Below are 10,874 nucleotides of genomic sequence, written 5' to 3'. Positions count from 1 at the left end.
GTGTGGCCAGGGGAGGAGCTGAGAGTGAGAGGGAGACACAGAGTCTGAAACAGGCTCCAGGCTTCGGGCTGTCAGCACAGAGCCCGACGCAGGGCTCGAACTCAGGAACGGCGACATCATGACCTGAGCTGAAGTCAGACACTTAACCGACTGAGCCACCCAGGCACCCCCAACACAAAAAACAAAACAAAACAAAAAAAAAAAAACACACAAAAAAAACACAAAAGCACGAAAAGCTCTACCAAGTCAGCTTTCCCTTGATGATCACGATAATTATTGAGAGAGAGAGAGAGAGAAACAAAAGGGCATTCCCAGGAATCTCCTCTTTCCCACTGCCAACAGTCCACACCCATCCTCCCATCCAAAAAGGCACAGGACCGTCCAGATACTTTTCAGTATTTTTATTGTTTGACAGGCATTTACAACGTTCCATTCGTAGACCTAAAAACATAAAAATAGACCTTCTTTCAGCTTATAAAAGAAATATATAAGAACTTTTGACATAGACACGTCATGACCTTATGTACAAGAGACAATGGCACCCTCTCTAAGCACCAGACTTTCTAGCATCTGCAGACGGAACCATTGCACTGGGACTAGTGTGGCTATCAGAAGTCTCTGCTTCCGTTTTCCATCTGGACACAATCGAACTAGAGGCGATATGGAACAATGCAGTGGTACAAAGGGTATAGAAACCATTCTAAAGCTTTTTAAGAAAACCAGAAGATATAGCAAAAATTTAATAGAATAAAACTTTCAAAAGATCAAGCTCAAAGCCCTGGAAACCCGAAAGGGGGGGGAGGGGACAGAGGGTGGAAAAGCGGGTAAAGCAAGCAGGGGTACCGGAGCGTGATGTTCTGAACTCTCTATTGTCTGGAAATATAAAGTCATAACTGATTTTTATAAAATATAACTCCTAAAGCTACTATAAAATTCAGGTCTTTAAAGTACCTACTGATGTGTCAAACACCAAATAGATATTTTCCCCAAAAAAGAAAGTTTTCATATTATTGAAACCCTTCTTAGGAAGTGGACATTGTGAAATGGGAGAAAAAACAAAAAGCTATAAACCGTTTTAAAAGAATCAAAAGTGCTTTAACTTGTTTTTGTTCTTCCTATTTGGAAATCTGTTGAGAACGTTAGGTTTTTTAGCGTGTTTACCCTGTTTTCGTTGGCATGTTGAAAGTATTAAACACAAGACAGGTTTCTGAAGAGGCTGTTTTGTTAAGGGGTCTGGTGTGGACCGTCAGGGAAGGGACAGGTATTCTATGGATGAGGATGCAACTTTGATGGGAAAACCAATGATCACCATGGCAACCCCTTGAGAAGGAGCCTCCCCTCCCCCGCCACGTGCAACAGACATAACACACTGCCCATCCGGGTGTCATGTTTAACCCAGCCAAGCTCCCATCTCGCATAGAGATTCAAACATTTAAAAAAAAAAGAAAAAAAAAGGCAATCTGTTTCTTTAAAAGTTTCTCCTAAGCATCTTGTTGGCCTTTCATATATAAATATAAAATCACCATGCCTCACTCTCTCTGTAAAAGGTAAAATCCTCATTTCTTTAGATTCAGAGTTACACTAGCACTGTAAAATTCTTATCTGTTTGTGCCCCTGCATCTCAAGTAAAATACAAAAAATAGTGTTTTTTTGTGTGTTTTTTTTTTCAAGTGATAAATTTGGATCTCTTCTTAAAGAGTTTGGCATCTTTATAATTCTATGCAAAACTAGAACTTCCGAACACGGACACTGAGTAAGACCAGCCATGGACCAAAACAGAAGAGAGAGAAGAAAACAAACAAACAAACAAAAAACCAACAAAAAAAAAAAAACCCAAAAAACAACTCATCAAAACATACATCTCCACCGTCTCCTCACACATTCTTAAAATACACAGATATTCTCAGACATTTAAGAGGGGAAGGAGTAAGAACATTGTAGACGGTACAGTTGCTTTGTTGTGTTTTGTGTTTGAACGTGGTTTCCCCAACTGAGAGATGGCTCCTGGACTGATTTCAGATAGAGCGACTTTTATTATTGTTAGTTTTTGTGCTGTCCCTTCAACTAATCTGTCGTAACATACTTAAAACACCCGGGGTGATTCTTTCTCCAGTGCTACAGAATCTTTTTTTTGTTTTATTTTTGAATTTTTCCGGCCCTGATTAGTTGAGGATAAGAGCCCTTAGGAATGTACAGAAGATGGAACTCGAGCTTATTTGGGATTCTGGACAATTCTTTCTGATGTCATGAGAGATGATGAAGTTGGGTGGCGACGTGGCTTCAGCACAAAGTCAAGCCGCCAAAACCGTGTGTGTGTGCAAGAGTGCCACCTACGGGGACATTCTCCTCCTTGAGGGGACAGGAGGGGGCAGGGGGAGGGCGGGGAGTGGGGGGTGGGGAGTATCTACACACACTCTCTAGGGGGAAAGTGACAGTCAGATCTCAGTGTTCAGTTTCCTGGAGGGGGCAAAGTCTTCGCGCCTAACCCAGATGACTTCCTCGCTCGGGCCCTCCAGGCCTCCATTGATGCCCGACAGGGCGGCTTGCTTCTTGAGCTGCGTCATGCGGGACGCGTGACTATCCAGGCTTTTGCGGCCTCTCTCCCGCTGACTGATGGACGCAGCCTGAAGCTGCTCGGGCAGGTCTGTGTCCACCGCGGCGCCCTTCACGGACTCACAGAACTCATCATCGTCACTGAGGATGTCTGTCTCCTTGATGTCGTCTTGCTCCTCGTACTGAGCAAGATCGAACTGCTCCTCTACCCATCGGTCAGTGTCCCCGCCACCGGGGGGCTGCTGGGACTCTTTCTCCGGGCTGCTGGCCGAGATGGCATCAGAGTCAATGGTAAACCTGTTTCGAGCCAGTCGCCGCCTCCTTCTGCCAAGAGACTTGCTTGGGGCGGACACTGCACACACACACAAAAATATAAAAAGAAAACCCCCACATGCTTTACATGCGATGAAAATCCAGACAGCAAAGAAAAGAAAAAGAAATGCTAAATGGTATTTATTTGATGTCGTTCGGGGCTTAAAGTCCAGATTTCACCAGTCTGCCTTAGAGTCTTTATTTCACACAGATGTCTGGACTTGGAGGATGTCATAGCAACGGACCGAAGGGCAGGGCAGGGGGAACAGAGGGACGCAGGGGGCTGTCGGTTATGGGGAAAAGGGGATTCACCTCCCTCTGAAACAATCCATTTCTCTATCTACCCTGTGCTACACCCAGTTGACCTCTGACCCTGGGATTAGTTAGTGCCCTCAGCCCTGACGATGTCCCATGGTGCAGTGCTCTGGGGATCCCCAGGGGCTGTCCTAGGGTCATGTAGCTGGAATGGGTCTCTGGTAAGGGTAGGGGATGCTTTTAGGGTTCCACTGGCTTCGTAGAAATCACACATCAAGGAGGCAGAAGTTTGGGTCCAAGTTATACTGCTCTCTGGGAAACCAAATGTCACATTTCTGGAGGATCTGCAGTGAAGTAAGGGCACGGCGTCCCTCACGCAGAGCCTACAGAAGAGTGGCTCTCAGAGACACCAAGTCTCCAGTCACGGCCCTGCCCGCTTTCTGACAAAGCCCCACGTCAACTGTGAGGCTGAACAAATGTGAGCTTTAGTCCCTCCTGACGACATTCTGTGTGTCACCGATTACTCTCCTACAGATCAATTAAAATACCGGTGCCCGAGTGGAATGAGAAAGAATGACACCCATGCCATTGATCCTCGAAGCGCCATATAAAGGGACTCACCATTACCAACAAACAGATCTTTGAATTTGTTTGTTCACCCCATAGCCCTCTAGGAAGCCAGAGTTTTTCAAAACACACAAGATGCCACTCAATCAAGCAAACGAACACCCCCACCACACGCTCACACACAAAAGACACATACACAAGGGACGCCACTGCCTGGTCCCTGCTAGTCAAGGGGCTGTGGCATTAGACACGAGAAGGTGAAATGCAACATGGGGTTCCCAGTGGAGGGGAAGAGCCTAAACCCCCATTAGGAGCCGCGTTCCCGGCACCTAAGCCCTAAAACCATTAAACTGTTTTCGGTGTAAGAAGTACGATAGCTATTCCCAAGTACTGCCAAACATAGCCATGACTCCAAACACAGCAGGTATACGGGCAGTGGGTCGGATGACGCCCTCACTTGGCTCCCATTCCGGCCATCCTCTGGCTCAGATCCCTAGGTTTCTATCGTTCTACCAGCTGAAAATGGAACAAACGGACATCGCTCTTGATCAAGGAGGGGAATCGAATAAAGGTTTCCAGGAAAAATGGAAAAAAAGAGAGAAAAAAAAAGGCACTACTTTTACTCCAGTGGGAAAAAGCAAAACTTCCTGTTCAGTTTTATCCCAATCCCACCATAGTGGAATCTGCCTATCTCCAATCGCCATATTAGAACCACCTCAATTCAAAATTGGGCTACTGGAAATATTTTTGCCAATGCTCAAGTATTCAGGGGTAAAGTGTGTTAATGTGTGTATTTTTGAAATGTGTCAGAAATACGATGCGTTGACGGACGATAGATGGACAGATACGGGATAAGGAAAATACAAAACAAAAACAAAAACAAACCCCAATTATAGAATGGATGGTAGGTTCTGTATGTGTACAATTCTTTCATTTTCATTGGGCTTTTGGCAGACATAAAGTACTTGCAGACTGAGTACTGAGGCAAGACACTTGGCTTTACTGTCCTTTTCAATCAGAACAGAGAAATAAACTACCTGGGTATTTATGACAATGCACAATGAAGCACGAGTATTTATCCTTTGTTAAAAGGATACTTCATAACCTGGACGGCTATACAGGGTTCAGGGAGACCATCTCTGACTTGCGTATTCCCAACTCATTGTTAAGACTTGTGACAAACTGGTGCTGGCTGAGCCACTCAAGCATCATCTTTAAATCGTCTAACGTGAAGATGCTGACGATGATACTGAGGGGTTTGCAGAATGGCCAAAACTTTCTTCAGCTAACTATGAGCCATCAGGCAGACAACTTCCAATCAGCCAAAGCCAACAGGCTGACATTGAGGGTTTCTCTTGGTGTCCATGATGGTGTAACTCTGCATTCGTTTTCGCTCCAAAGGGGTCTTAGCAGGAAAACTTCTGAGTGTCCTGCAGACTAAAATCGCTTAGTTTTAACGCAAATGCAGCTCTGAATTTAGGTTCATTGATTAACAACTGAAACCTAGCCAATGACAAGCACATTTCCTGAGGCTGGCACGCGTATTCGCAATCCGAATTTAAACATTCCCTGGCAAGTAAAAAGGTTAGGCGAGACAATTCTCAGGAGAAGTGCTCTACTGTGAGGTATAAAGGGATCTGCAAAGTTTTCTTCACATGAGGACTCCGCGAGAAATTGTGGATACAAAGGTATGTCAGATTCTCAAGACACTTGGAGAACCCAACAGAACACGAGATGTTCACTGCACTAGGTTTTCAACAGACGTTTATCAACTGATTGGAGAGTAGGTTCGATTTAACTAACCCCCAACATTAGTTAAATGTAAGGTGCCTCAAGAACATAATACCCCACGTCAAGCTAAGTAGGCTAGGTCTACGAAAACCTCCAACCATTCACAATTCTATCTATGCCTCTTCGACACAATTGTGAATCGGCAGAAAGGTGACCTGGACAAAGGTCAGAACCTTCTCAGCAAATGCCAAGGAAGCCTCTTTTACTGGACAATTCCCTGCAAAATTCAGGGCTACCTCTTAAGAAAGGAGGGATAAAAGCGTGAATATCTTGATGTCACTAATACCTATGTCATGAAAATACCTTTCTTCCTAGATATATTTTACTGCTATTTATAGATGGTAGTATAGGTCTTCCTTCCTCACTGCTCCAAGGTGATGATTCCAGTCCTAAAAGAATATTTACTCTGGGACCATTTAAACTCTAGTTTCCTCTTTAGCAAATAGCAGCTCAAGGCTTCCCCAAACTAACACTGAAGCTAAAAATAAAGTTGCAGGCACTAGGCAAGGGTAAACAGCTTATGTGTCACCTGGTCTACCAAACACGCCATCCTTACTGAGAACAGGCATCGCTGTGTTTTCAGATTACAGAGCCACCATGTTTTCAGAATGGCAGGCCGTGACCTTGCTGAGACAGGACACACCGCTTTTTGCTAGACAAAGCCGGCTGTCATGCAAAGCAGCGACTCTCATTCCACAAGCAGGCTGAGAGAGCCCCTCCAGAAAGGGACCGCGCTCACTTGCTGGCTTGGCGAATGAGAGAGGCGTCCCCAGCCAAAAGGAGGAGGGTGGCAGAGGGAAGCTGGAGGGAGGGCAAGATGAGTAAATGAAGGGCGGATCCCCAGGGAGCTGCCGGGAAGGAGGCAAGGGCAAGGAACCTGACACCAGGGAAGAGCTGTACTCCAGTGTTAGCCCCCACAAGGCCACATCTAATTCCTGCTCAACAGAAAGGTCAAGCTCACTGGAGTTCTACAGTGGAGTGGGGGTGACGGGGATCTTGAACGTCTGAATCCCCACAGTACCTGCCCTGCTCATGGCTGGCCTGGCCCCTTTGAGCGCACACAATCTTTTTCCTCCAAAAGGTACATATTGCTGGGATGAGGGAAGGCTTTCAGTTTTGAGGAGCTGTCTTCTGTGCTTATCACGCAGGATTGAATGCACAGCCTTCAGGAAATCTTTCCGGCTCTCTGGAGAGCTATGAAAAGAAAGAAGATTTACACGCGTTAGGGGGAAAAAGTACTTAAGACATGGGGATCTTCTAATGTTATCGGGGGCAGCCCAACAAATATCCTTGAGGACCAAAGGTTAAAGAGGCCACAACTCCAATTTCTGCGCTGAGCCATGTTTTCATTGCTGGAGATAGAGAACACACACTTCTTTCCCTTTATGCTTTGCGACTCATCTCCCGCAGCTAATGTGGGACAGACAGCCCACTGACGAATAGATTGATGGATACACTGATCCTGCACCAAGAAGTTGCCAGATTCTGCTTTTGACACTTAAGGCCTTTCGTTCCAAAATGGTTTTTTTACAGGCAAATGAACCACAGGATTCTCCGCTCTGCAGAGCACCCAAAGACAGACATCCCAACGACCTTAGTTTCCTCTAGAGTTGGCCTTATGTTAAATATCAGCTACTCCCATGACATATTTCAACAAGTGGATATTTTTTTAAAGACTTTTTAAAATGTTATTTATTTTTGAGAGACAGAGCATAAGGTGTGTGGTGGGGGGGGGGGGCGGGGACAGAGAGAGAGACACAGAATCCAAAGCAGGCTCCAGGCTCTGAGCTGTCAGCACAGAGCCCGACACGGGGCTCGAACCCACGAACCGTAAAGATCGTGACCTGAACTAAAGTGGGACGCTTAACCGACTGAGCCACCCAGGTGCCCCACGACAAGTCAATATTAAAGCTACCTTGAAAAGAACTAAAAAATCTTCCCAAGCCCTAATTCCCACAATAAAAACCTTCCTCCTAGGTAAGAGTAATTTTTCTAATTAGGTCGCCGGTATTTCTACCCAGGTAAGTGGCACTCGGTCTTCCGTATTAATGATGAATGAATACAGCATCTCTAGGGGCAGGCTCACCAAAGTCCATGGACTTTGACAACAAAATCACAAACAGGTTAGCCTACGCAGATAGTACCCAAGTTTGAACTCAGTGTTCATTTCTGTAATATTTTAGGCAAAGTAGCCTCCGTGAGCCTTGGCTCCCCATAGGTAAAATGGAATAATGGAACCTCAGTCTGGCTAAATGAAATAATGCATGTGGTGGGGGGTGGGGAGGGCGCGGCGTCTGGGTGGCTCAGTTGCTGAAGCATCCAACTGTAGGTTTCGGCTCAGGTCATGATCTCATGGTGATGAGCTGGAGCCCCGAGTCAGGCTCTGCAGTGAGAGCACAGCACCTTTTTGAGATTCTCTCTCTCTCTCTCTCTCTCTCTCTCTCTCTCTCCCTCTCTTTCTGTCCCTCCCCCACTTGCTTGCTCTCTCTCCAAACAAACTTAAAATAAGTATATAAGTAAATAAAAAGAAATTAGGTTAGTGAGATCATCGTCTATGTTCTGATAAGATCAGTTTAATTTGCCGGGTCAGTGTTATTTGTTGCGCAAGAAAGAGCACGTGGCGTCTAGGGACGCACAGGCAGATGTGCAGAGCCCCGAGGGGGTTGAGGGGACATCAAGCAGTCACGTCCCTTCCCTCTGGGCTGCACAGTCTCACGGCCCCAGGCTCACCTGCAGCACAGGTGGAAGATCCTCTCCGGCCTCCCTTCAGACTCAGACTTTACATGGACAATTTCACACACGGCATTTGCTTCAGCGTCTACATAAATTAAAACAAGGAGGGATTAGCGTACATTCCAAAGAGATATGTTTGCATTTTTACAAAAGCATGTTCTACGCCCTGGCGTAAGATTAAATAGCGCAGAGCCTCATAAGACCAAAGGTCCTTCACCACCATCCTGTCAGCTCAGAGAGACAAAGTGAGAGCTTAATGGGTGTTAAGAAAAAGAAATGCTTGGAAATTTTCCAGTTGCTACAATCTCCTGCTAGATGGTCTAAAAGGGCAATCAGTCAATCATATTGATCACAGAACTACCCCTTTAGCTGCACGGCCTGTTTGGCCGGACTATTTCCATTAAGTGAGTGGTTCTTTTGGCAACGGTTGGACTAGACAGAACCCAAGATGCCAGTGCAGAGTGCAGCAGGCCAGTGCTATCCAGAGGCAGGTCCTCGTGTCCCTGAGAAGAGCCTTCCCTGTGAGTGGCCAGGCCCGTGTCCTGGCCAAGCAGGTCCTGGAAACAGATGGGCTTCCTCCTCTTTCTCAGCACCCCCAGGGTGCCCACTCTGAGGGAAGCAAAAATGGGATGCCCAGAGGTGGGGACAGTTGTACTTTAAAGTCATATCTAAGCTTTGCAACGTCGGCATGCCATGGTCTTTGAAGTCAGAAATAGTGTTTGTGGAAAGGACAATTACTACAATCAGCAAAGGCTGCACATTGCGAGGTCTCAGCCTTACCCAGCGTGGTACCGAGAGCCCCGGTCACAAGCCCTCATTGTGCCCACACGATTTAAGCCCAACCAGGGCTCATCTGCAAAAATGTTCACGAATCTTCCCAAACGAAGATAAAAATCGAGAAATTGCACATTCTGGTTTCTCAGAGCCGCTGGAATGTATCTCATGACGAGAAACAAGTTGGCTAATCTTTCTAAGTCACTTAAAAAAAAAGCTTTTATCTTGATTATCTTAAACATGCTTTGAATGAAAGCATGAAAGAGTGAGAATGGAACAGCACATCACAAAGATGGCTTTGTTGCCACAATTTAAATTCTTTGTGTACGTGGTCCTCAGCGAAGGCAGAATATCTGGCCGAGAAGCCAACAGTTGGCCACGGACACAAGCTTTCCCATTTATAAAACAGGCACAACATACGAACTAGATAATCTGCAACCTACGGTTACAAAATAAGACAAGAAGAGTGTTTAAGTGCCCCGTCCTCGGAAAGCTACTCCAGCTAATAACTTCCAGGTTCTCGCAAATCAAATAAAGTAAAAAGGCACCAGAGTAAATTGCTGTGCCTCAAGGTTGGGAAGAAACCTTCTTAAGGCAAATGATCATCCCACATACATTCGTCCTATGGGGTTTCTGCATTTGAGTGTTTCTACAAGAGATCACAACAGTGAGGGAAGAAGCTCTGGTTTAATTTCAGTGAGTAATTGAAGGTTCACTAAAACCGCATGACGTGGCACTTGATTTTATGAGGATCAGAGCCAATTTCATTACTCATGGAGGTGACGCGTGGAAACAGGGAAGGATGAGGAACACACACTGGGCACCAAGAACTTCATGCTCACATCAGATGCCAGAAGAGGATACAGAAAGACGGATGTACTGTGCATTGCAGACGTCCCTTCCATGTCCTCCCTTCACTACCAGACAACTGCACCTGTTGTCCAAGTGGGATGGGCTTTAATGGCTTTATTTTGTGCTTTTGGTGGCCTTTACGGGCCCCCCGGTTAAAAAGCTAGTGAGTGATTTTCTGTGGGCTTTAATCTGCTCACGGTCTCAAGGATTCTGTCCAGAAGTACAAGACTCACTGCTACTCAGATATTAGGCACTATAATATTAATACATATAACAGGATTGACTAGAACTCCTTGAAACAATATTGAAAACATTCCATCCATTCGCTTAGTTCATGCATGCATGCATGCATTCATTCATTCAAATATTTCATACATGGCTGGGAACACAAGAGGCAGTAGAGAGACTGAGGAAAAAGAGATAAATATAGAAGAAAAAGGAAGGTTACAGAGGTTATGCCAAAGAAAGGATTCAGACCAACCGTTCATACACATGTTGGAAACATGCACCCGACATGTTCCCGTGTTTACCTGCACTTGCCAAAGCTCGAACCTGCAGAGCTTCGGTGGGGATCATGTGCCGAAACCGGAAGGGGTCCCAGTCCTCATAAATCGAAAGCCTGTGAGATCCTACCTGCAGGAAGAGAAGGAAGCGGGTGCGTGGGGGTGATCTGCTTCAGCCTGGACCGGACCCCCCACCACCACCACAGACACACACCCACATCCCCCACACCCACACCCAGACAACTAGTGAGGCTGGAACACCCCGTGCTGGTCTGGAGGGACCTCAGCCCCACGGGAAGGAAGATGAAAGGGATTCCCCAAAAGGGGGACAGAAAAAAGGAAACGAGTGTCAGGAAGGTTCTGGCCATGATGGGCCCCAATAGCTCTTCACGTTTCATGCTCCCAATGTGCACCTGCCAAAGAGAAGGCGGGGTAGGCAATTTCCTCCCGTTCTTAGCAACACTGCAAATGTATTTAAAAAGAAAGGAAGGAAGGAAGGAAGGAAGGAAGGAAGGAAGGAAGGAAGGAAGGAAG

The 10,874-nt window shown here is 46.1% G+C and overlaps 1 protein-coding gene across 7 annotated transcripts in view; it reads right to left on the bottom strand.

The window, feature by feature from the left end:
* Positions 1-386: 386 nt before the first annotated feature.
* The window catches only part of TIAM1 (TIAM Rac1 associated GEF 1), a 395,754-nt gene continuing 385,266 nt past the window's right edge, over positions 387-10,874 (bottom strand). For all 7 annotated transcript variants that reach the window (XM_040484060.1, XM_040484063.1, XM_040484059.1 and 4 more), the window contains 4 exons: positions 10,368-10,470; positions 8,209-8,296; positions 6,500-6,672; positions 387-2,905 (listed from right to left, as the gene is read on the bottom strand). In XM_040484060.1, coding sequence (XP_040339994.1) covers positions 2,436-2,905; positions 6,500-6,672; positions 8,209-8,296; positions 10,368-10,470 — 834 coding nt within the window. In that variant the 3' untranslated portion in view covers positions 387-2,435. The remainder of the gene's footprint in view (positions 2,906-6,499; positions 6,673-8,208; positions 8,297-10,367; positions 10,471-10,874) is intronic.

Source organism: Herpailurus yagouaroundi, unplaced genomic scaffold (assembly GCF_014898765.1).
Source record: "Herpailurus yagouaroundi ecotype Mexico unplaced genomic scaffold, PumYag 162, whole genome shotgun sequence".
In the NCBI taxonomy this organism is placed as follows: domain Eukaryota; kingdom Metazoa; phylum Chordata; class Mammalia; order Carnivora; family Felidae; genus Herpailurus; species Herpailurus yagouaroundi.
Note: the sequence above shows the minus strand (reverse complement) of the source record. Positions and strands in the feature narration are given on the sequence as shown.